We start from the raw sequence: 25,589 nt of genomic DNA on the forward strand, positions 1-25,589 counted from the left end.
AGTAAACAATGGAGCAATTACAAAGAGGTGTAATATGCATATTTCACCTACTTCCCAATCATAATTTTGTAGCTATATTCAATAGCATCTGGAGTTTCCTGCTTTCTGTGATGTTCTCTACCTTAATCTTTAGTAATAAAATTTATTTCCTGTTTAAGAAAGCAGACTGCAGCTCAACTTATCCACACGTTCACTGAACTAACAACACATCTGCGTTCATGTATGGGGGTTTAACAGTAATTAGCGGGGTCTACCATCATGCTTGCTCAGATCTTATGTGCTGCTAGTTACTTAATGTATATTGTATTTATATATTATATTAATATACATTAGTTAAAAGTCTAAGACATCGAAAAACAGTTGAATTATTAATTGCATGTTTTGATAGGTATAATAGCAAGGAAAGAGAGAGGGGGCAGAAGAATCTTACTGACCTCAAATGATGAATAATTGCAGTATTGACAGAGATACGAGTTCAATTCAATTCTCTCCCTGTTGCAGTGTAGATCTTGAAAGCATTGCTTTTGTCCCCAGCCAGCTTGGAAGGAATGAAAATGTTCCCCTTTTGCATTTTCACTATGCAGCTGTTTTTCTGAGAGGGCATGGTCGATAGGAATCCAACTCCCAGCTGATCCCTGAATCTCCTTCTCACCAACAAGCTGCTGAAAATTTCTTCAGCAGCTCTATCCCAGAGCAGTTCATAGTCTGATCATGGCAAAGGGGCTTTGACTCACAAAAGCTCATGCCTTCAAAATCTTGTTGCTCTCTAGAATAAAACAGGACTTGAATCTAACTGTTCTACTGCAGACCAACACAGCTACTCTCTGAAGCAGTTTGCTAATGACTGTTGAACAAGGTAAGTTGACGGCTGTCATGACCCCCCCTGGTTCATGCCATCCTGTTCCCCCACTGCTCCTGCATATTCCCACATTCTCAGGCTTCCTCCGGCCGGGGCAGCCCAAGGCCATAAAGCAATAAACCTGTCCTCTGAGAAGTTTCCTCCCTTCCTTTCCCAGCGGGCGAGGAGCCCCAACAACTGTATCAATCTCACTGTAAGTGTCCTTGCGGAGACAGCTAAGTCTCAACAATGTGCCATCTCCCCGATAAGGCACCTGGCCATCTGGTAGCCTGGGAACAGGACCCCTTTTGTCATTCCTACCCGCTCTCCCGCCAAACCCTCTGAGCACCCCTCCTTTATTTGGTGGACCCTATATCTGCCCCACCTGTTCCGCATGTACTTTGTTATTATCAAGATCTTTGCTTAGGGAGATCTTGGCATGCTTAGCTAACTGTGGACTTTGCCTAATAAAGCTCTGCTTTAGAATTTGCAACCGACTGTTGGATTCTTGATGCGCTTTCACTTGGGACTCCACCGGCTGGGCTCAGCCTGATTCCTGACAACGGCTCACTGAGAAATTTGCAGCATCCCTAACCTGAAACAGCTGAGCTAGTTTTGAACTAGCTGCTGTGATTGTAGCAGAGAAATAGGATTATTTGCCGCTGCCATTGCTGCATCACAGGTTCTTCAGTGAGCTGTATAGCAGGCTCTGTCACATTTGCTCTGAGTTTTCTGCCAGGACTTCTCTAGACACCTCCCTGCCCTCTTTAAGTCACTAAACTCCATGGTAAACTAAGAAGCTGGACTCAACCTTGAGAGAAGATGGGGGGGGGGGCTATCAATAGCTTCCGGGAGCTTTGCATTTCAGATTCCCACCACAGCTTTAACAGACTATTTTCTGGTGTCTCCAAATCCCACCCAAAGCATCCTGGAATCCAGCCTTTCAAATTAGACCATCTCCCAAAGGCTCAGGGTAAAAGGTTAAATCTATGGAGTGTCCATTTAAATGTGTTGGGCCTGCCACAACTGGTGTGAAATCCATGATGACCAAGGAGGCTACAGAATCCTGAGCTGGTCTAGATAAAGGGTTGGATCCACCACAAAATTCCAATCACACTAGAGGTCTGTGCAAGTGGAAATGCATGAAAAAGACCCTACTAGCTACTTACACTGTGTCAGACTCATGTGTTTCTGCTTGTGTAATGGATTGTGCAACCAATTTCTGGGCACTACAGTATATTGGAAGGAAAGTGCAACAACAGAACTGTTTATGTCTACACACATATTGCTAGATCCAAGCCAAGGTGCTCTCAGCACAAATGTTGAAATCTGCCAGAACAGTCAGTTTGAGGGACTCTATCACCAGGCCTGATATCCATGCCTTCTCTTCCCCCGTGGCTGTAAATAAAATAATAATTTCTGTAAAGGGTCAGTGCTCTCTGCCAAGGATAGTCTCTAAAAATAGTGCAGTGCTACTCTCTCTACTGCAGCAGTGTTTTGGCATTTCAACAACATTTTTGTTTTTCCTTTTAGAAGAAATAAGCTTCTACTTTCCTTCTCCAGAGGACACACAAACCCTTTTGTTTTTTAAGACAGTGTGCAAAAAGACTGTTCCCTGAAGGCTTTTCCATCTATCACATTTATACTGTTAAACATTTGTACAGTCAAATATTCAACTATAGCCAGACCAGTGTTGCATGGAAGTTACTTCCCTATACAGAAAAATTGTCTCAAGAATCTTCTTATGATCCAGACATTTTGTGTTTTCCATAGAGCTTAACTGAATCTCAGTGACGTGACAAAGTTCCTTTTGAACTTGCTAGAGAAAATATACAGATGTCCTGTTTTAATGGGGTTTTTATCTGAGTTTTATGAGGGACTATTGTAACCCGCCATGAGCTGGCTTCGGGAGTGGCGGGGAGTAAATCTAATAATAATTTCTGTTCCTTCTTTTTAAAAAGATCTCCTAAGGGCCAAAATACACATCACTTGAGCTGCAGCAAAAAGACCCTGATTTGGAACAAAGAGTTTGGGACAAATGAGGAGGAGCCTTTCCCTCCTACAGTGTTTTCTTAAGTTGAAATGGCAGGAAAGGAACATCTTTGGAGTGAGACGCAGAGTGTTCTGTGTATAGATCACTTCCCACCCCTGGCCACTTTGACTCAGAAAACAGCGCAGGGGGAGGCAGTGATCCTGAACCATCATGAACCAAACTGGCCTCATGGGAACTTTATAAACGTCTTCCCCAGCAGCTGAAATGCGTGGCTGTGATGAAATTTAATTGGATATCTATGTTTAGGGCTCACATACATGAGGGATCACTCTCTACATATTCTTTTAAATCAGTTTAGGTTAGCTCATAAATTGTCTGTTAATCAAATGCATCTGACTTTTGTTAGGGAATGGTCTTTTACAGGATTGGCCCCCATGCAGCCTTTTCAATGTTCAACCTTTCTTTCTGGCTAGCCTTCAAGATCATTCTTGACAGAACTCAAATGATTCCTTGAATTGAAATGATGATTGAACCTGTAGTTCTAAAAGTTTTTTTCTGTTTTTAATTAAATTATTGGGAACAAATGTTCTTATGAGGTTGTTTCCTTGTCTTAAGGTGTTTCATTTTTGTTTATTTTATTTTAGCTCTTTGTTCAAATAGCTTCAAACCTTTGGAAAAAGCAGGATGTAAATTTTTAAATAAGTCAGTATATTAATTGGATAATCTGTGAGAAGAAACCTGCTTTTTCATTTTTGCAAATTTCCTACTATAGAATTAGTAAAATATTTAAAAGAAGGTAACAGTGAAATCATGGGTATAAAAATAGTTGCAAGGATCTTGCTTCCTTACCACCACAGGAGTATTCCAAAAGCTGGAGACTCAGTCTTCTTGGTTTGTCCAAACAAAAAGAGAAACCCATTCAGAATGCTGAAAAATGTTTGAGTTTATGACGTCTATATAGTTTCTTTCAAGAAAGATAGTTTAATGTCTTGGTACTCTTTTTTTTCTTCTTTCCAAATATTTAAGCATTATTTAATGTTTGAGAAAAGTTTTTCCCTTAGGTCAATTTACACTGTAGTTTAGGTGAGGGTGTTGCTTTCTGTTACAGTGTGTGGTTTGACTCATTTGTGTGAGACATATGGATTTATTTCGCTGATCTGTTCTTTGCCTCCATACTTCTTCATTCCTTGTGGCATACTCAGATGTGGTTTCAGTGTTGTGTAGTGTGGATATGGAATACTCAGTGGAAGAACCTGTCTTAAGGCATAATTTCAGGCTTTGGTTCCTGCCAGTCCCATTATTTCATAATGCCTTCTTGGCCCATGAGAACTGATTGTTATTCAGCCTGAAACTCATGCCAAGAAACTCCATGCAGCCAATTGTATGAAATGATGGTATAGAAGGGAGGTAGTGTCTCCAGCTTACCAAATGACTTGTAATTGACTGCATATGTTTTATTGCTAGCTTCTTCACAGTGAGGGGAGGACTGGACAGGAACTCAGTAAGGTGTGTAAAAGCAAACCAAGGTAAGCTGTATATATTAGACTCTAGTAGAGTCTTCAAGCAACAAGAGTACATTCAGGATTAATAAGGAATACCTAGGAGGTAGAAATAAACAGTAAAGATAAAATCAAATGGAGCAGACAAGCCCCAGCAGAACCCTTTACATTAAGCTCATTTTAATCTTTATTTATACAACATTGTACTGATAGTCTCTCATGTTCATTTGAACTGGCATCCAGTTTGCCCAAGGTAAAGTATGCCTATGAAAGAGCTGCAAACAAGGGGGGATGTTCACAGAGTGATTCACACCAGTAGCCCCATGGAAGGTCAGCATTATTCATTCATGCTCTTCAGAGCCACAAACCTCAAAGAACCCCCCTGGCCTCCCAAAAAGATACTGAAAATGCTATATTTACTTGGTGTATCTTTTCCTTAAATGTTTTTCCAGATAGTTGTTTATTACACAAGAAATGTACAGTTTTTATTCAAGTTGTGCTTTCCCTCTCAAGTTGGGGAACATGTATAACCCTAGGCAATTAAAAAAATTGAAAGCCAAAGCTGTTTGTTCTTGCAGCGTATGGGAATAAATGTTTTTTGGACTCAGTATTATACAGCTAGAAATTCTGAGGGCCATTCTGCACAAGGACCAATGTTGCCATTGGTTTCACAAAGCGGAAACGCTATTTTAAATAGTGGAATCTAGCGTTCCGCATACCTTAATTTGTAGTGGAATCCAGTAGCGTTTCATTCATTCCCCACAGGTTTATGGTCTCGCAGGAATCACTAGAAAGGAAGCGATTTTTTTCTGTGCTTGTTCCCACCCCTGGCCATCAATCAAACGGAACAGCCAATGGGCAGTTGTTATCATGCTCCCGAAAAGCCCCTTTCCCTTTAAGCACAGGGTTGTTGTTTTTTTTAAACACACACGTTGCAACGAATATGCCTTGATTCTTCACGACATAGAGACCCTAGCTGGCGTGTGAGCTGGCGATTCATCATTACCACGCTCCCCCAAGTGGAAACAAAATCCCCCCCACGGGCGCGATTTTTGGCCGATATTAAAGGGAACTGACAAACAGGGGGCTGTGTTGTGCTTGGGGACTTAGGGGAGCTTTAAAGCACTTCTGTGGAGGGACTGTAGCCGGAGAAGGCTCGCTGGGTGAATGAAGCCTCACTGGTTCATTGCTTTCCCCGCTCCAAGGGGGAAAAAATGGCGGTTGCTTCGCTGGAAGTTCGGAGGAGAGAGCCAGGGGGAGAGACTTTGTTGCAACCGCTACATTGAGAATGCACATGTCTTTTTCGCAAGTGTTGCAGGTTGTTGGCCAGAGTGTAGCGATTTTCTGAGGGTGAATCCACTTTTCCTGATTCCCCGGAAATCACTACAACGAAGCGATTTTGGCGCTAGTGTTGCAGGAGTGTTGCAGATTGCTCACGACCTCATGCGGAACGTAGTTTTAGTGGCAAAAACAAAATGCAAGACTAGTGCTATATTAAAGTCGTGCGGAATGGCCCTGAGGCTAATTCTATTTATGCCACTATCCTTATAAGTTGTGTTGAAATTTCACCCTGCTCATCCCCAGAATTTCTAACTCCTGGAAGGGTCTCTTTCTCTCTCTCACCTGATCACAATATGGAACTGCCTATTGGGAGGGTCAGGACTCCCAACTTCCCTTACGAGACCCGAATCCTTGCCTCTGTGTCTCCCACTGTCCAGCATCTGTCCACCACAGGGACAACTTAACTGGCCAGTGCACTCCTAGAAGAATAGCTGGTTGCCACTGCCAGCCTTTCTCTTCTTGGTGCCTCCTACATAGCATTTCAGAGACAGTGGAGATCTATGTGGTACCGAAATCCAACACATGCATCCAAAGTTATAAGGTATTTATTAAAAAGAAACTGCTTGCAAGCATAATTTTAGCATAGCACCAGACTGAGCAAAGAACACAAAAAAATTGGATAAAATGCAAATCCTCTGTCCCTTTCCCTCTATATTCCCTAACAGTTAAAATATAGGACAGGCTCCTTAGCTTAATAAGTTACCGACTTGTATCACGTTTCCATTACCTTAAAGCTTTCTCCAGCTTTACAGATGAGCATGTGGTCAAAATGGCTGCCTGTCTGAGGCAAGAGATATTTCCCTTGATTGACTTCATGCCAAAAAATAGTTCTCCTTTGCTGCCATGATATTTTTTTTAATCACATCTCTTTCTTCACCCACTAACCAGGTCAAGCTGGATCACAGAGGAACTTTCTGTAGATTTCCAGGAATTCCTTTCTGAAAATTATACTGGGAGGCTGTTTAGACTAAAGTCCTCCAAACTTCTGTTTCCTGTGTGAAGGAAAGGGGAGAGCTTGACTCACATATTGTCTCTGGCCAGATTTATCTGCATTTATATGACAGTGAGCTGAGGGGAGGAGTGAGAGCAATTGCCTGACTTCCTTCTTCTTGCCTGCTCAGAGGGAAGGGGGGAAAAAACTTGTTAAAATACTCCTTCAACCCTCTACATCAAAAATGCATTTCTTCACATAAAGTTCATGGAGAGTGGAGGGAGATGTATCTGTCATATCCATGGGCTTGCAGTAATAACACTAGAATTCTGCTTGTGTCCCCTTGGCTTCCTGTTTCTGGACCTACCTTAAGTCAATATACATTTTGAAAGAGGCTGCAACAGGATGGCAAAAACAGTAAGTGGAAAGGTGTATAAAAAGTGTGATCTTAGCAACAGATCCCTACCATATTGATAAACTTTATAGTATGAGTGTTGCTCTACCTCACTTTTTGTACTTCGCACCAATGAAATATGTAGTAGTTTGTGACAGAGGGCCCAGCTTCTGGGTGCTTGCAAAATGATTTTCTGCAGCAAGTCCATCACTTCCAGATGTGCAATCTTCTTCCAACGTTTCCCTCAAACTAGCAAAACTTGTGCAACTCAGGCAGATTGAAATCTTATATTTTGGACTGGCTGATAATGGTCTCTTTTTAGCCTATGAAAGAAAGAGCTTATTGCTGATTGCAATGAATAAGGCACAGGAAGGTAAAGCAAACCAAGCATCTGTTAACGGAAGCATCAGTTTGGTGAGCAGAAGTAATTGTTCAGCCATAGTTAGGGTGTCTCTAGAAATGAAGACCCTTCTAGCAAACCTTAATGCATATAGTACATATATAATAATCCGTTAGTTAAGGTAAGGATGGCTTCTTGTTTTTATATATATATATATATATTTTGGACTGGCTGATAATGATCAGCCAGTCTGGCTGATAATGATTACTGCAATGAATGAATATATATTCATTCATTCATTCATTCATTCATTCATTCATTCATTCATTCATTTTCATTTTATACAAGATAGAAAAATGCAACATTGGTAATAAAACTGATCACATTGTACATTATACAGGTACAATAGTGAAACAAATCATCTTATACAGGATACACAGGTACCCATCCAACTTAATACAATGAAATTAATGATTATTAAATAGACTAAATGTTGTATATTATGCCCTACCCCCCTCATTATAGTATCTCATTTTGGTTTATCTTCTTTCTAAATAACTCAAATAAGGGCCCCATTGTTCTTGAAAGATGTCCTCTGTTTTTCCATAGGATGGCTTCTTATTTGCCACAGAGGTGTCAGTAGGATTGCAAAGATTCAAATGTCCTAAACCCTGCAACCCTTACTGAGTAGCCGTATTAATGGTAGTACATCGACATTATACAGTATCTGTGAATGTATGTAGTCACAGTCAAACAATTTGGTAGAGAAGAGGGTATTCTCAACACAAAAAAGAAATGTGAAGAAAATCCCATGAAAATGAACAAAACACAAAATGCATTATTATTTGAATGTGTTCTCTTATGTTACAACTGCAGCAGCCTTTGGCTTCTAGCAATGATCATACCATTAAACATGAAATTTAGTTGAGTTGTTACTTCCAGACAGAGTTGTTAGTGTCTTCTCTCCCTGCTGATGCCATTTTAGCAATGTTTGTAGTTCTTTAAAAATTGCTGCAAGATCTCAATCAGAATCAGGTATGAGGTGGCCAATAACTCTAGTCCCCCCCCCCCCCCCCCATGAATCTTTAAGCATGGAAGCAGTGGGGACTATTTCTGCACCTGAAGGGTCACGAGAAGATGGAAACAAGAACTCCTGGAGCTGCCATGGTGCACCATCACTTGTAGCTAGGCCCTGAGAAAAAATAAAACATCAAGTGCGTGAGCTTGCCAAGATCCTGACAATGAATATGGGGTCTGAAACTGAGACCTGCTGACAGTAGGATACTATTGATAAGCAGGTTTTCTGTCCAACCAGGAAGAAAGGCTTTGGGCCTAGCTTCAAAACAGAGTTCATCATTGATCTTCTGTGCAGTCCCATCAGACAGGCCACACCCTGGACCTCATTTTCAGTGCGGGTTTGAATGTGGATCTGGTTGCAGCTGAGCCCATGCAATGGTCAGATCACTATGCTCTGAAGGCCCAGCTAAGGCTGCCATCTCCTCCTCAGTTGAGTGCGGAGCATTAGCTTGCCCACGGAGACTTATGGATCTGACTGGATTCCTGAATGCTCTGAGGGACCCAGTGTTCTGGTCAGTGACTGGCATGACAGAATGCTGGCTGCCATTGAAGAGATATCCCCCCGATGTTCTCTCCACCCCCATTTCAAGCAGGCCCCTCGGTACACCGAGGAGTTTTCCAAGAAGAAACGGAAACTGAGATGACTAGAGTGTATAATTGTTAAACCGAGTTATGTATTGTCTCTGTTTTATGTGAACCGCCCTGAGCCTTTGGGGAGAGCAATATATAAATAAAATAAATAAATATATACATAAGTACGGGGGACTGCAGATGAGCAGACCTTCCATCAGATAGGTCTGTACAACTAAAAACCTCAAGGTGGAACTGTGCGCTGGAGCCAGAGGATTTTTCCTGACCAGGGACCACATTTATCCTGAGTTCTTTTTTTGCTGCTGAAGGAAAGGCTTGTTCTTTTAAAGTTCTACACTATTGGTGATACAAGTTTTATGCAAACACTGTGGAAGAAAACCCCTAGACCTCAAAGCCTTCATCCAAGTCAACCCTGGACATAGTTCCTATTTCTGCATAATCTGAATTGATGCATTTGACTCTACCTCCCAGATCCATGTCACAATGGATCTGATCTTGGTGCAGTCCCCTAGATTTCATGGTGCTTCTGAGCCTCTGGTTAAAATGGCTAAAGGCAAGGTGAAGGAAAAATGCAGATCAGCTCCCCAACAGAAGGCCATCATTGGCACTCCTGAGCCAATGCCAGCCTTGCAGAATCCCAGGGCCCCTTCTCTGGATCTAAGATCTCCACCTGTGTCTGTTTTTCTTGGATGGAGTGCCTTTGACGGAGATATGCAGAAAAGCTACCTGGTTGTTGGCAGACATGTGTCACTACACATTGAATCTATAGGCAAGATGTGAAGAGCAAGTGGGCAAAGCAGTTCTTCATTCATTGTTCAAGTGAGGAAAGCATGCCTCACTGCCTGGTTAGAAGCTTGCTAGAATCCCCATGTGGGACACCTCAGAAGATCAATGATGAACCAAGGTTTACATACCTGTAACTTGTATTTTCTATGCAGAGACACACACCCTCCCGCCTGCCCTGCTGTATGCTTGGATTTGGCAGTGCTAGAGGTACTGAGGGTAAAAGGCCACTGCTGTACAGGAGCACATGGTCCTTTGGCTCTAATGCACAGTGTTTCTTGGAGGCTTTTAGCTGTAAAGACCTATCCAATAGCAGGCCTGCTCATGCACAGTCCCCCATATGTACCTGTACACAAGATACTCGATGAAAAACAGATACAGCTAAATGCAACCTTGTTTTTGAAACAATTTGACCAAGCTTAGAATGGTAATTCAATCAATATAAGTAAAACAAAACATAATCTTCTATAACTGAAGGTCACTGATTGTGATAGAGCTTGGTGAGTCTACATTTCTGGATGGTTTTGCCAGAGAGTAGACAGCCATAACAAGTTTTGTATGAGGAATGAAGGTGAAGAAGGAAAGATGCAGCTTCTTCTGCCGATTGCTTTCCTCCTTGATCACTGTTTCTGTCAGCCTCTCTCTTTTTCAAAAAAGATCTTTTGCTGATCTGCCTTGACCTGAGCCTATTGCTGCTGGCTGGGTTCCAGGTGCTTATAAAAAACTCTGCCAAAATCAAGTTAACAGCTCCCCCTAACAGCTGTAGTTTGCATGAAGAGTATTAAGTTGAACAAGTTTCTGAAGAAAGACAAAATTTTAACATTAAAAAAAAGAAGTGTTATGTTGCATTAATTTGTTGAGGTGATTACTAACAATCAACTAAATACATGGGAGCAAACACGTTTGGAAGCAGACAGATGCATGATTTAAATGCTGAAGACTGACAAGTCTCATTAGTTAGCAAGAATGAATTTGTAAAGCAACCTGTATCATTAATTAGACTGTAGCTACTTATCTTTTTTTATTCTTAAACATACATTGCACTGGGTATAGTGCTTTAAAGCATCTGCTCAGTACTCCATTATGATAGCACAAGAATGCTTTTACGTGAGTGTAATAAAATAACAGATGCTTCCTGATGACAACTTCCCAATTTGTTTAGGAAATAGTCCCAGATTTGGTTTTCCATGCAGTGTGGAAGCCATGCAAGTAAAATTGCTGTGGAGAAGCCATAACTGGAAAAATCTAGTGGTTTTGAGTTATTTTTCTACAAATCCAACTGAAGTTCAATTTGGTTGGTAAAGACATTCAAATAATTATAGCTTTTCCTCCATGGTTCTGTTAGCATTCTTTAATCTTTATACAGAGGACCATGAGATACAACTGAGGTGTCTGGAAGGTGAAGTGGATCTGGGTGAAGCAGCATGGAGGTATTCATAAAATGTTGCAATAGGAGATGCTAAATCATCTCAACGGGGGTTTGTATGGAGGTTCTGTGTTATCTCCCATTTTGTTTAGCAGCTATGTAGGGTATCTTAATAAGATCATCCAGAGTTTTGGAATAAATTGTCATCAGTACCCTGATGTCACCCAATTGTATATTTTTTTGTATAAGCTACTGGCTGCTGCTGTCTCTGTCCTGGACCCTAAATGTGGTAGACAAGTGGCTGAGAGAAAACAAACTGAAACTGAATCAATGCAAGACAGAGGTGATGCTGGCTGGAAGGGCTATGGGTTTTGTGAGGATTTTGCTTCCTACCATTATAATACATAGTTTTCCTTGAAATCCTGTGTTAAGAGCTTGGAAGCCTTGTTGGATCCTGGTATCCAGTTCAAGAAACAGGGGCCCATGATAGCAAAAAAAAAAATGCTTTCTTCCAGCTACAGCTAGTTAGGATGCTGACTCACTATTTGCAGACACTTGCTGTGGCTATAGTGGCTATAGTAATTATGTTTCAGAAACCTAAAGGCTAGATTAATGTACTCTTCATGTGATTGTAGATGATCCAGAAGAGATGCAGCTGGTAAAAAATGTGGCAGCCCATTTACTATCTGGAGTTAACTGGTGAGACCATGTTACTTGTAAGATCTTTTCACTCACTTCCATGCCCAGTCTAAGGTGCTGATGGCAGCCCTTCATGGCCTTGGACCTACATGAAGGACTACTACTCCCTGTGTGTTCCCTTAGGATAGCCTTCACCATCATAGCTCTACTTGAGTTTCTATGAGAAGGTGCCTTTCTTCATACGGCTTAGTCCCTAGGGCCCAGATCATCCTCAAAGGGCTCGGTCCCCTGACCCCAGATCATCCTCGTTGCTAATTCATCCCAGCCTTTTGGGAGTGAGTACTATAGAACAGAAGCAAGCAGCTGAGCTGAGTTGTGCAACTTGTGTGCTAGTATGCACCTGGTGGTGGTGGTGGGCTTGGCTCCAATGAGTTCTCCCTCAAATGCCAAAAGAGTACTGGAAACGACACTACTTCTTCCCCTGCATTTTAATGACCAAAACCAAGTTTTAAAGGCTAGCAGTACTATTGTGGTTGCCTAGCAATTGCCATTTCTTAAAGTTGCAGGCGTTCCTTTTATCATTTAGGAGGTTAACCCTCCACACTAATGATTTGGGTTTTTTGTTTGTTTTTTAGATTTCAGATTTAATTATGTTTTGAAAACCTGCTGTCTTGTCGCTCCCACTTCATGCCATGTCCTGTAGCCAATAGTGAAACAAAGTCCCAAGAGCCTCTGGGGCTCATCTCGATCTTTCACTCTCTTCTTTGTCCCCCTGCTGGATCCTTGGCCTGTAGCCTGTTCCCAGGAAATCCAAAGTGTCCTCCATGATGATCTGTAGTTTGCATGTTTCGTCTTTTAATGCCTGGGCATCTTTCAGCCACTAGGTGTAAAAACTGTAATTTTCATATTGTTCTAAGTTGAAGATAAAAGCCTTTCTGTTTAAATGGCAGGAGTTTGAAATGCAGATGGGGGTTGGGGAATAGCCAGTTACTGGAATGGTGAGTTTTTCTTAGCAATAGATTTTTCTTATCATGAAGTTTCCAAATGTACCCTCTTGGACTTAACAACAATCTGATCCTTTTTCTATGACTAATGTTTCCATTTTTCTTGCCCAAGAATAGCCTTGGTTTATGACGCATGGCTTTAGTCAGGCCCCAGATCATCCTTGTCACTCTCCTTTGCACTCTTTCAATTTTGTCCACATTCTTTTTGAAGTGAGGCCTTTGGAATTGCACACAAAGCTCCAGGTGCTGTCTGACCAGTGCAGAATATAGCAGGACAATGACATCTTGCGATTTTGATGTGATGCCTCTTTTGATTGCATTTGCAAGGCTGCATTTACCTACTTTACTGCCACATCACACCATCTGCTCATTAATACCTTACAGTCCACAAGTACTCCAAGATCTTGTTCACACACAGTGCTAGCAAGAACTCTCCCATCCAGTATGTATGCTTTTCATTTTTTTGGTATAGTTGTAGAACTCTATATGTATCCTTAATGAACTGCATCTTGTTCTTATTTGTCCACTTTTCCAGCATGTTCAGAATTTTGTTGAACTCTATCTCTGTCTTCCGGGGTGTTTGTTACTCCTCCCAATTCGTTGACATCTGTAAATTTAATGAGTAGTCCCTCCACTCCCTCATCCAGTTCATTGATAAAAATGTGGAAAAGGCACCTCACTGAAGAAATACCATTGACACCTACTCTTCAGGTGTAGTTTTTTAACCAGTTCCCTATCCACCTAGCCATCCGAAAATCTTTTCTGCAGTCCTCCAGTTTACCCATCAGAACATCATAGGGAACCTTGTCAAAAGCCTTACTAAAATCCAAGTAAACAACATTAGCAGAGTTCCCATAATCTAGAAAGCTGTCACTTGATCAAAGAAAAAAACCAGGTTGATCTGACAGGACCTGTTGGAGACAAATCCATGCTGATTTCTCCAGATCAACAAATTGTTCTTCAGATGTTTGCAGATTGCCCCATTTAAAGTTTGCTCTGTTGTTTTCCCTGCAACTGAGGTCATTTTCTGGATCATCTCTCTTCCCTTTTTTGAAGATTAAGATAACATTTGTTTTTTCCAGTCTTTTGGCACATCTCCAGTCCTCTAAGAGGTCCTAAAAATGATGGACAAAGGTTCCACAGGCTCTCCAGAAAGTTCTTTGAGCACCATTCATCCAGGGGATTTGAACTAATCCAATACAACCAGGTGCCTCTAGACCAACTGTCCCCAACCCCCGGGACCGGTCTGTGGATCAGTCAGTACTGGGCCGCGGCTCCTCTTCATCCTCCTCCTCCTCCTCCCCGGCTGCTGCCTCAAGGGCTGCTCTGCCACTCTGCTACCGGCTCACATTTGGTGCTCTCCGGCGGCCGCCATGGCTGGGGCTCTCCCTCAGCATGGCAGTGCGCAGCTGCTGCTGCCAGCGACCCCCAGTGGATGGCGGGAGGTCAGGGGCACTGGAGGGAAAGCAAGTGGAGCAGGGGCTCAGGTGGCGGCAGTGTCTTTCAACAAAAGACTACCCCCCCGGGCCTCAGTAAAATTGTCAAGCGTTGACCAGTCCCTGGTGATAAAAAGGTTGGGGACCACTGCTATAGACCAGTGGTCCCCAACCTTTTTATCACCGGGGACCACTTAACGCCGGGGACCACTCACCAGGGACCACCCAACGCCTTTTACTGAGGCCCGGTGGGGGGGTAGTTTACTCTTCTACTCTTAACCACTGCCCTAGCGCTCTCTGATCGCTATGGTAATGTTTAAACATCCCTTCAAAATAAGATACAGACACGCCACAACAATGAATTGTGTTGTAAAGGGCTGGGGGGGGGATGAAGTAAAGGGCCGGGGGGGGGGAGAAGGCATCCTTCGGGGACTACCTTCAATTAGTCGAAGGACCACATGTGGTCCACGGCCCACAGGTTGGGGATCGCTACTATAGACAACCTCTCTGTGCATATCAACATGCCTTCTACCATCCCTAGATGTGTCCATATTCTTCTGGTGAAAAACAGAGGCAAAATAGGTACTAAATATTTCTGCTTTCTCTCTGTCCTCTATCAGAATTTCTCCATTGTCACCAAACAGTGGGCCTTTTGACTCATACTTACTGCCTCATACTTTACTAATTTGTTTACTAAAAATATTCATATGCTTGCCCTTCTCCTGCTATTTCAGGACCAAAGCCCAGCAAAAACAATGCAGGATAATTTTATTTAAAAACTAGCTGCAAAGCCAGTTCCTAAGAATGGGCCTTGAAAGGGCCCCCTCCCCTGGCCCCCAGCCAGGCAGCTTAAGGTGGCTTTGGGCCGCAGCTCCCATCCAGATCAAGTGGGTTGGGCGGGGGCTGGGCAGCTCGTTAGGCCGGGGGGGCCCTCTCAGCAGGCCCTGCTTAGCAGGCCCTGCTTAGCAGGCCAAGAGGCCCTCGTTAGCAAGCCCTCCACCATGACCCTTTGCCCAGGGCCCTCCCCCCTTACCTGCTGCTGGCTCCAGGCACTGAGTGTGAGAACATGAGAGCAAAGAGACTAGAGGCTAGGGACGGAGGGCAGGAGCTACAGGGGCAGAGCCACCCAGGACAAAGCTGGCTAATAAATGGAATATAACTAAATGACCTCTTCTGCCAGGGCAGTTAAGATCTAGGGTCCCTCCCTGAGACAACCGTAACAGCAGTCTACTCCCTTATCTGCTCCCCCCCCCCCAAGGTACAAGATGATCAAAGCCCATTGAGTGGAGAGGGTGAAGTTAATTTTTCACCACCAGGGAGGGATAATGTTTATAGTGTTTTATGGGGGATTTTATTGTGGGATATTTTTGCTATTTAACCCCCCACGAGCCAGCTAGTATGTGAGTGGTAGGCTATATATTTAATAATGATGATGATAATGATAATAATAATAACAGTATAAATGATGCAATGCAAGTCTGAATCTGCGGTAAATATTCTAATGGAGTGTTCATATCCACTATGAAATAAATGATCACTACAGTAGTTCACTCAGAAAAGTTGTGGTAACACAAAGGTAATCAGTGACACCTGATATGACAGAGATAGGCCCCTTGCTGTACTAGGAGGGAAAGTGGCTGCAATCCTCCATTTTTATTTCTGGTTCAGTATAAGCAACATAGGTCATGCCAAACATATGGCTACCCATAATACTTTGTGTCACAGAAGTGGATCAGCTGGCAGACTCTATGAAGTCAAGATCCTCAGCAAGAGATCTCCTGACTATCACAGGATTATCCTGTGACCTCATTTGCACAGTATGGCAAGGCAGGATGTCTTTCCCTACCTGAGCACAGTTGGAACAAAGGAATGAGACCGCACCAGGACCAGTGGCAGATCTAAGTAAATATCCTGTATGGTTTCAACTTAATGTCTTTTCCTGGTAAAATCTATCTTCTAACAGCTTTCTTCTGTCTTTAATTAATGGCCCTTCAAAATCCCATTTACAGAGAGTCCTCCACATGTGGACTTCTCCGAACCAGAATGCCAATGAAGTCCACTCCCAAGGGCTTGTCTGAAGTCTTGCACTAGCTCCTAATAGCCCATTAGAATTTCTTTATCGGAATCTTTTTTGTCCATTAATGAATCTCCATTTCATTGATATCACCTTCATGACCATGCCAAGATTTTGTTTTAGGTTTTAGTTGCCCTGCTCCTAACCCTCAAGATACAAATTTGGTATAAAAAGAGAGCACAGACAAGCATTCTCTATTCTCATGTTTGGCTGTATATTATGTGAAAACCAGCATGCAGGACAAGCTCCCGCTGCTTTGGACCCCCACTCCTCTTCTGCTCTTCAACAGGTAAATATTCTAAATTTCCCCATCTTTTCCTTTTATTTCTTAGGAACCTGTAAGTTTTTCTTGTGAGTTTTGAATGTACTCTAATATTTTCTCCAAATAAGTCTCCTTGAATTTAAGCTAAATTGTCATCATTATTTAAGAAGGCTTTCTTCCAGGGAAAGGCCCCCATAAACATAGGTAGAAAGATTTTGCATTACACGGCCTCTTGCAATATTCATAATTCCCCATAATTCCTTTTGAGGGATCCATTTTGGGTAACATACCTGGGAGAGGAAAATTATATCAGCCAAATTGCATTCCTTAACTCAGAATGTAGCCAAATGAATTAGATGAACAGCCAGTCAGTTTCTTTGTTCAAACCTCATGGCATCAAAGTATCCAAAGTAAAGATCCAGATGGATTCTTTTTTCTTCAGAATGGGAACTTATTGAGAAGAGCACACCTGCAGTTTTTCTATGACCTAAAACTTAATGTCCTTAGCTAAGTGTCCCAAGGATATGAAATACTTCACAAGTGGAACTAGTAATCTTTGTTGTCTGATGCAGCTTCTGTGCTCAGATAGTCTCACTTTAACCATCCATGTTGTTATCTTTACATACAACAAATTGCACGGGCACGGTATACAATGAGTGATTCTTCTAGAGTTACAGTTAACAGAAGCTCTTATGTAGTAACTTCTGGTCATTGAAGAATTTTGGAATACATTGGTTTTAAGACAGAGGAAAGTAACCTGACCAACAGAAGGGGGTACAAATTCTGGGCCCGATAGTCTTTGCACTATATCATTGATGTAAATATTGAAAAGCAGAGGGGCTAATACACACCCCTGCTTTACCCCTTTCCTTATTGCAATTTCTTTAGTTAGAGAACCTGAAGCACCTACCCTAATTTTTGTGTGGGTGTCTGAGTGCAGTTCATGCATCAGAAACAGTATCGATGTTAGTTTCCCTCAACTTTGACCAGAGTCTGTCTCTGTCGGTGGAGTCAAAAGCTGTGGCTAAATCAATGAAAGCTACGTATAGAGCTCTCGCAACGAAAGTAACCTTTCAGACTGTGACCAGTCCCTGTTAGGATAACCTTTGAAATATGCCCTTTGTGTTCTCCTGACCAATATATCTTTTAAGTTTTTTAATTCTCTTAAAAGTAAATAGAGAGCCATAATAAGCAAAAGGGAGGATTATCATATGTTCTTGCATAGAATGCTGCTTCTAGTTATCTATGTACCCTGAGAAATGTATCCCTTGGTACAAGGGGACCAGGGGCAGGAGAGGGCATGCTAGTGCCCATTGCATTTTTCTATACAATGGGCTTTAAATCTAGTTATGAATAAAGCAATAGCAACTTGCATTAGAAGCACAACAAATTTTATTTTCTACAGATAAGACACACAAAAAAGTTCAGATTTTGTGTTTTTTTCCATCTTAGAGAGCATTAATCATTATAGAGGTCTATTACAGTGTTTTAACACACATTAATTTAGAGTGTGGCTCTGTGTTCATTAAAGAGATACCGTCAACACTGTCAGACAGCAAGGTTTACTTACCTCTGGTATGTCTGCATTTACTATCTTGGAAGTACAGAACAACGGATTACACTCCAGTACTTGAGTATTAATGTAATACATCCTGTTACTACTGTTTACCGAAAAAAAGAAAAAAAGGATTAGAGCAAGCCTTAAGGAGGATACAGGATTTCATGCATGTTTACAGATTGTTTATAAAGTGTTTCTCTTGTAGAAAAATCTTGATACCTGGTAATCTATAGAAATTATTTCAGATCAGCAAAGATGTCTAGTGTTGGGATGCTAGTCATTCTCATTGGGGGGGCATATGGTCCTTTAGGAGCACCCAGCACATTTGAAGAGTCTTTTATTCTCCTAACAGGATACTCTTGAAGATAATTGAAAAAGACAAGTCTGAAATGGGGAGTTACTGGAGATCCATCTTATTTAGCCACAGTGCCACTTTATCAATCAACAATGTATAAGATATGAACATGTTTTGTCTGGTTACATAGTCATTTTACTATGTAATAATTTGCCGGTTATTATGCCACTTGGTAACTATGTTTGTTCAATGTATATCAGTTTGAATAGCAGACATTTTTGTAGACAATGACACGGCATTGAAAGAGATTTTTTTTGTATTTGGTGGTTTTATATTATGTGATGTTAACTTGGTCCTTTCATGGATATTTGTAAATTTACTACTTTAATTTAGGTAACCACCACTGTATTACTACTGTACTACTGCATGTCTCATAGCATTTTTCTAGAATGGGATGCTATGACAGCTATTCTCAATGAGGGGCATATGGCCCTATGGGGGCCCTAGCACATTTGAAGGTCACAGACTGAAAAATGTGAGAAAGGAGCCTAAAGGATTTATGGGTACCCTAATAGCTGAACCAATGAAATTCCCTTTTTGTCATGTATGGTGCTATTAATTGCTAGAAAGTTTGACCTTCATCAAGGGAAAGAAAAATAAATAATGTAATCCATTCCTTCGTGTGTGCTTGAATTAATGCATTGAAGAAAAAATGAATTATCATGCTTCTGTTGGTCAAAAGTTCTGGAAATCTGTCTTGCATATATCTATATCTATCCTTATCCATGGTTCCTCTATATATTTTTGAAACAGCCTGGGGGGTAGAATGTGTCCAGCTGTCCAAGTTGGAATAGGGCCAATCTGGGTGCAGCCAGCAACACTGGCTGCACCCAGATTGGCCCTGCCCCTACAGCTCCCGCCCTTTCTCCCTGGATGCTAGGCACGTTCCTCTCAGACACGCCAGAGACAGAGAGAGACACACAGAGCCCTTCTACACTGAACACGAGCCCTCATTCCCTCCTATCGCTCTTGCTGCGAGGGAAGCAGAGAGAGACACAGAGAGAGCTGCCCCAAGCTGCTGACCAGCCCTACTTCCCTCCTAAGCAATGGCTCCTGCTGCCATGGAGAGAGAGACACAGAGAGAGCCGCCCCTGCTGCGACGGAGGGAGAGAGACACAGAGACTGAGAACTGTTCCAAACTGCATACCAGCCCTATAAACTTTCCCTGATTTCCTGCTATGCCTCCTGCTGTGAGGCACACCGAGAGACATGCAGCGAGAGGGAGGGAGAGACACACACAGAGATCTGCACCTCCTGGTCTCCCCTGGGTCCTAGCGCCCATTGTATTCCTGGTTGCAATGGGCTTTCTTGCTAGTCTCTCTATAAAAGACAAGGTACATCTAATTTAGTTCATTCACTCTTTGCTGAGGCTGTTTTTAGCGTAGCTCATTGAACAAGTAACCAGCCTACTGTAGAAGGGCCCTTGAACCTGAGCAAAGTTCATAGCAGGGACGTGGCCAAAAAATGGTTGAGAATAGCTGTGCTAGGTTAATCAGTATGTGAAAGGTTTGGTAGGTTGCTGGTAGGGGATAAGGGAGGTGGGGATATATTTCATTGGCATTTTCCCTGGCATGATGGCACTTCCCATGTGAACCATAGAGCTTTGCGCAAATGCTAGAACATAATCCAATGTCTGGAAATCCAGCCTTCCACATATGTGACAAGCACTGGGAACTCTCTTTGTATAGTGTGTCTGTCTTTTTCCTTCTTCCTGGCATTATTAATCGAGCCAATTGCTGTATAATTAATAAGATGGACCATGCAGTGTTATAGCTTACATACCCACTTGTTTATGGGCATTGGTATTTTTTGTTTCAGGAAGGTCTGGATGACTCTCAGGTCGCTGCTATCTATATGGCATCAGAGGGAATTCGCTACGAGTATCATGTTCTGTACTCCTGCAGCTACCAAGCTCCTGTGCTATATTTTCGAGCTTGTTTTTTAGGTAAGATGTCTCCTAGATGGAATAAATATTTGAAAGAAAAAAATGTACACAAATGTAGGCGAATCTGAGTCACAAAATAGTAGGGAAATAAAAAAGATGAAAAAGCTTGGGTTGGTGGTAGTTTGTGATTCATTTCTCCTATATTTCAGATTATATGAGTATCTGTATCCTGGGGCAGATGATATCATCTCAGCTTGAAGAAGCTTGATCTTTAGACTCCTGGCAGAAAGCCTATAGTTGACTAAACCTGCTAGCTGTTTTTCCTTTTCTTTAAATGAGGAGGGGGTCCCTTAAAGCTAGAGGTAGCTTTAAGATTAGGATGTATGATTAAGATTAACAAAATACCTAGGCTTTGAATATGGTAAAGAATGATGAATATGGATTTTATCAGAATTTTAACAGTGCATAATGACGAGTAATCATTAAATGTAGAAAGCAGTTGTGCATGGCCCTGCTTGTAACCATCACAGGAAGATTTTTTTTCAAACTCTTCTTGCCAACACTTGCTTTATCTATTTTCTTTTAAATATATATTTTGGAGCCAGTGGCACCTTATTACTTTATTGGAGAGGTGAAATATTCTGCTTCTTTCAAGGCCAGTGGCCGCAATTCTGAATCCATAAGCAGGAATATAGTGATCATACTGGAATGCACTGGCTTTACTTTGCTCTCCTCGGTATGGAGTCTACACCTGGAGCTGTGGAGGGAGTTGGAATCCTGAGGTCATTTCTAAACTTAGCTTGCTGTATAGCAGCATCAGTAGCTTTAGTGTTTGGAATGATCCATTAGCTTTATCTAGTTTAGCACATCTGAATGTTGCTAGTGGTATCTTTTTCTTTTTAATTAAAAAGTAGCTTAAGCTGCTTTGAATGTGTTTGGTAGATTTAATCACTCTCTGCCTTTATATTGTTTCATGGCTTCTAAGTTTGCCACGTTAGCATTTTAACCAGCTCTCTGGATGCAGAAAGACAATAGAAAATTCTTAGTCTCCTCTAGTAGAAGGGATTTTAATCTGAGGTTCATTTTCTCACAAATGATAATTTAGAGTATATTTTCAAGTTAGGATGTAGGGAACTGGGGACAACTATTACTCCATTGCCAGTAATAGTTCCCTGATTCACACATACCACATTACAATTATATGCTGGTGGTAGTTATTGCTAACATTCAACAAAGTAGTTGTACACTGTGTTTAACTTGCTAACAGACAGGAGAATAAAGAAATTGCATCTACCCAAGTCACTTGAGTGCTTTCCAAATATATAGTAAGAGGGAAATTAATTTATTTGTGGTGCAGAAAAAAATATCTTTGTTTTAGCTAGCATACCTCTTGCATGCAGAGAGGGGGGGGAATGATGTTATTGCAGATAGAGGAAATAGGACAGGTTTTTTTTTAACAGTACTGTATTTTTATATAATTAGTATTCACTATAAGCAGTTAATCACCAGAGAAGAGCTCCCAGAGACAAAACAAGTTGTTTAGCTTGTCAGCATCAGGGAATCGGAGGTGTTGAAACATGACTCCTTATAGCTGGAAGTGGATATTACAGAAGCTGATGGATGATCTAATGCAGAGTCTTTGTATTGTGTGCCAACAGCTCCCCTTACAGTACAGAATTTTAATTGTTCCTATAAGTATAATTATACATTTTAACACACTTCTTGGGAGTCCTTCAGAATAGATAATAATGACTTTTGGAGGATTTTGTGCAGCTACTTAGGGCTTCTTTTGTACCTTTTTAGCAATTTTCCCATACTGGCTGACCTGAAGAGAGATATATATTTTGATTAACAGAGCTGTTCAATAGGTTTCATTTAGGTATTCTTAGACTTTACAGTAGTGTGGGAATTAGTGAAGATTTTTCCTGGGCTGCTGTTGCACATTTATAGGCCAGCAGTTACATGGGCAGGACTCACCTTGTAGATCATTCTGTGCAATTGTCACCTGTCAAAGGTTTGATCAGATGGCAAAATCTCATATGATTGGCAATACCCATATGGTGGTGACCTTTTGAATGTGCCATGAAAACATGGATCACACCACACTCCCCATATAATTTTTATAAAGTAGCTGATTTGGTTACACTCCAGTCCTAAATATGTATGTCAGTATGTCTGCCTTAACGTTTGGAATAAAATTATAGCTTGTGACATTGTGTCAATATCATGTTTGATGTGTTCATTCTAGGCACTTCCTTGCAGTAACAGCTAATTTTAGGATTGTGGTCCTCATATAAATGGGAAAAACCACTATATGGATTTACCACAATATGTTGACTATGTAGATGGAAGTATGCTAACCACGATACTAATTTGTACAAATCAGATCTAAAAACATGGATTTAGGGGCTAGGAATATTATCTGCATAACAGATATAAAATTATTTTGCTTCAGTGGTATTTCTCTTTTTGTATCTAACATAGTCTTTGTAGATTATTAATTTTATACCAGCATATATTTTATTTTTATGACATGTGTATAATGTGCATACAGTGTCATAGTCCTCAGAAGAACATCTTGGAGGACCCGTATTTGGCCTGTGTTGAATTTCGGATCAAGTTTTAGGTTCTGGTACTTACCTATAAGACCATTCGTGGTCCGTGTTCTGCATATCTGAGAGACTGCCTTTCTAACTATACCCACTGAAGAACTCTCTGTTCTTTAAATACCAACCGGTGATCCCTGGCCCCAAGGAAGTATGTCTGACCCCAACCAGGGCCAGGACATTTTCTGTCCTGATCCCCACCTGATAGAATGAGCACATCCAGGGGCTGATAGAACTAGCACAGTGCCTGTAAGAAAGAGCTCTTCCACCAGGCTTTTGGTTGGGGCCAGTGAATCAGATTACATCTCCTGGGTCCCCCTTATCAAAGCCACCTTTGGACTGCAATCTAATTCTGACAGTTTAATTTAATTTAATTTCAGTTTAAATCTTCTTTTGTTGTATTTTTCAAATCAATGTTGTTACACCTACATGTTATATACACTGTCCTGAGCCAGTCCACTGGAAGTCGGTATAGAAAGCAAATATTTTTGGTGCAGTGTGTCAAAGGAGGTGCTCAGAAGAGATAAATTAGAAATGTGATACTAGCCTGTCTTAGCTTACTTTTCATAAACAAACATGCTTACTTCTTTTGAATTTTTAGAGAATAATAGTAATTCAATTATCCGTAGGTACTTATTCTAAGTACACTTATTTTGGTAGCAAATTCAATTTAAGTCAGGTGGACTCATTTTTAAACAATGTACATGAATTTACAGTGTCATGAATTATACTTGACCAGCTATTATATACCTTGACAATAAATTGTTGTAATATACTTTGTTGCAAATACTATTTAAGTACTCCTTAAAAACAACTTTTTTCATTTCTTCATTCATTAAATATATAATTTTTTATATATCAAAAAATCAAGAAGTTATTTTCCCTTTAGTTTTTGAACCTGGTTACAAAAGTGCCAATTTATTTAGAAAAATACATATTTGTGATTGGTGTTTTTTGGATTAAACAGCTGAGATCCCCCACAATAATTACATCAGAGGAAAGGATTGACAGACAATCCATGGGAAAGTTATCCTGTAATATTCTTAATAACTTTAGTAATATTTTTGTAAATCAACCTGCAGAATTTAATCTTCTCTTAATTGATTTCTGTGAGTGGCAAGACTGACACTTTATTTCATCCCAAATTTGAATTATTCTGAAAAACTGGAACTTCATTTGTAGCCTAATTTTATACAGAGATAAGAAGTTCCAAATCCTGCATACAGAGTAAAAATATTCTGTAAAATATGGCATAATTATGTGATCTCAGGAAAGAACTTTAGTGGAATCTGAAGAAAGAACATGTAGAATTCATACATAAATGGTCCTTAGTTATGAATATAATATCAGAAATCATGTTATGTACATATTTACAGAATATAAACCTGTTCTACAAAAGAAAGAACAAAGCAGAGAACATCTGAAAAACATTAGCACTGTTAATATGTAAATTTAAATTGTGCTTATCCAGGAAAAAGGTTCTCATATGATACATGAAAGAGAGCCTAATAAATCAGACATAATTGAATGGAATTCCAAAGCTGAATTTTCCTTTATTTGTATTCACTGTTATTTCATGGCCTATCACAATGAAACTTTAAATATTTGCAGTAATTTGGGGCAAGTACAGTCCCATAGACATTGCATATAATACACTAATATTTTCCTGTGATCAGCTATTGGTTCTTTCTTTGGCTTCCCTGTGCTTACTGTTTCCTGTATTTAAAGTTAATACTGGCGAATAGTAAACAGAATTTTATCCTCCCATTTTGAATAAGTTTACAAAGTAAGATAAAACTGAATCTGATTGTTACAGATTTCAAATTGTATCTAAATATGACATTCAAATGTTAATTGGATGAATAAATCTTGTTTATTTCATAGATGTGAAAATGTCAGTGAAATAAAACTATTTATCATAGGATAATAGCCTCCTGACATATAATAAATGCCAAGATGACAATACTTATTGAAAAAGCATTGAAATATTCTCATTAAAAAACAAAAACACAACCCCACCCAGAGAAACATTGCGTATTTACTTGTAATACATAGCAAAGTCTGTTATAAAATGTAGTGTAGCTCATATATGGAACATGAAGAAGCTCCAGTACTACATAATGTGAAAATCCTGTAAAGGCTTACAGCAAAATCACTGATAAGCACACGGGGGTGCAAACTTATTGCCCCTGTAAATAATAGTTAATGTCATTCCTCCTATTCCTAGTTTTGCTTTTAGATTCAGCCATGTGTTGCATGTTTATTTGCGGATATATATTTTAAAATTAATTCCACAGTAGGATGCATGGATTTGTTATTTTCTTTCCAGATGGAAGGCCTTTAACTCTGGGTGAAATATGGAATGGTGTTCATGAATGCTACAGGGACCGTCTCTGGCAGGGTCCATGGGACACCATCACACAACAGGTTTGAGACTTCTTAACCTATTATTATTATTATTATTATTATTATTATTATTATTATTATTATTATTATTATTATTATTATTATTATTATCTTTAACCGCTCCTGCGGAGCAGATAAAATAAAACAGTAAGGGCCCCGAGGGCGGGCCCTGTCTGGGATGAGGAAGGGTGCTGATTGGCCGCTTCCCCCT

The 25,589-nt window shown here is 40.7% G+C and overlaps 1 protein-coding gene across 6 annotated transcripts in view; it reads left to right on the top strand.

Moving 5' to 3' along the window:
- Window positions 1-25,589, top strand: part of ATG10 (autophagy related 10) — a 141,973-nt gene that overhangs the window by 64,783 nt on the left and 51,601 nt on the right. For all 6 annotated transcript variants that reach the window (XR_013233081.1, XM_077347516.1, XM_077347518.1 and 3 more), the window contains exons 4-5: window positions 20,300-20,426; window positions 25,302-25,399. Coding sequence is in view for 5 of the 6 variants with exons in the window: in XM_077347516.1 (XP_077203631.1) it covers window positions 20,300-20,426; window positions 25,302-25,399 (225 nt within the window). In the remaining variant the exon portion in view is untranslated. The remainder of the gene's footprint in view (window positions 1-20,299; window positions 20,427-25,301; window positions 25,400-25,589) is intronic.

The sequence above is a fragment of the Paroedura picta genome, chromosome 7, assembly GCF_049243985.1.
Source record: "Paroedura picta isolate Pp20150507F chromosome 7, Ppicta_v3.0, whole genome shotgun sequence".
NCBI lineage: Eukaryota > Metazoa > Chordata > Lepidosauria > Squamata > Gekkonidae > Paroedura > Paroedura picta.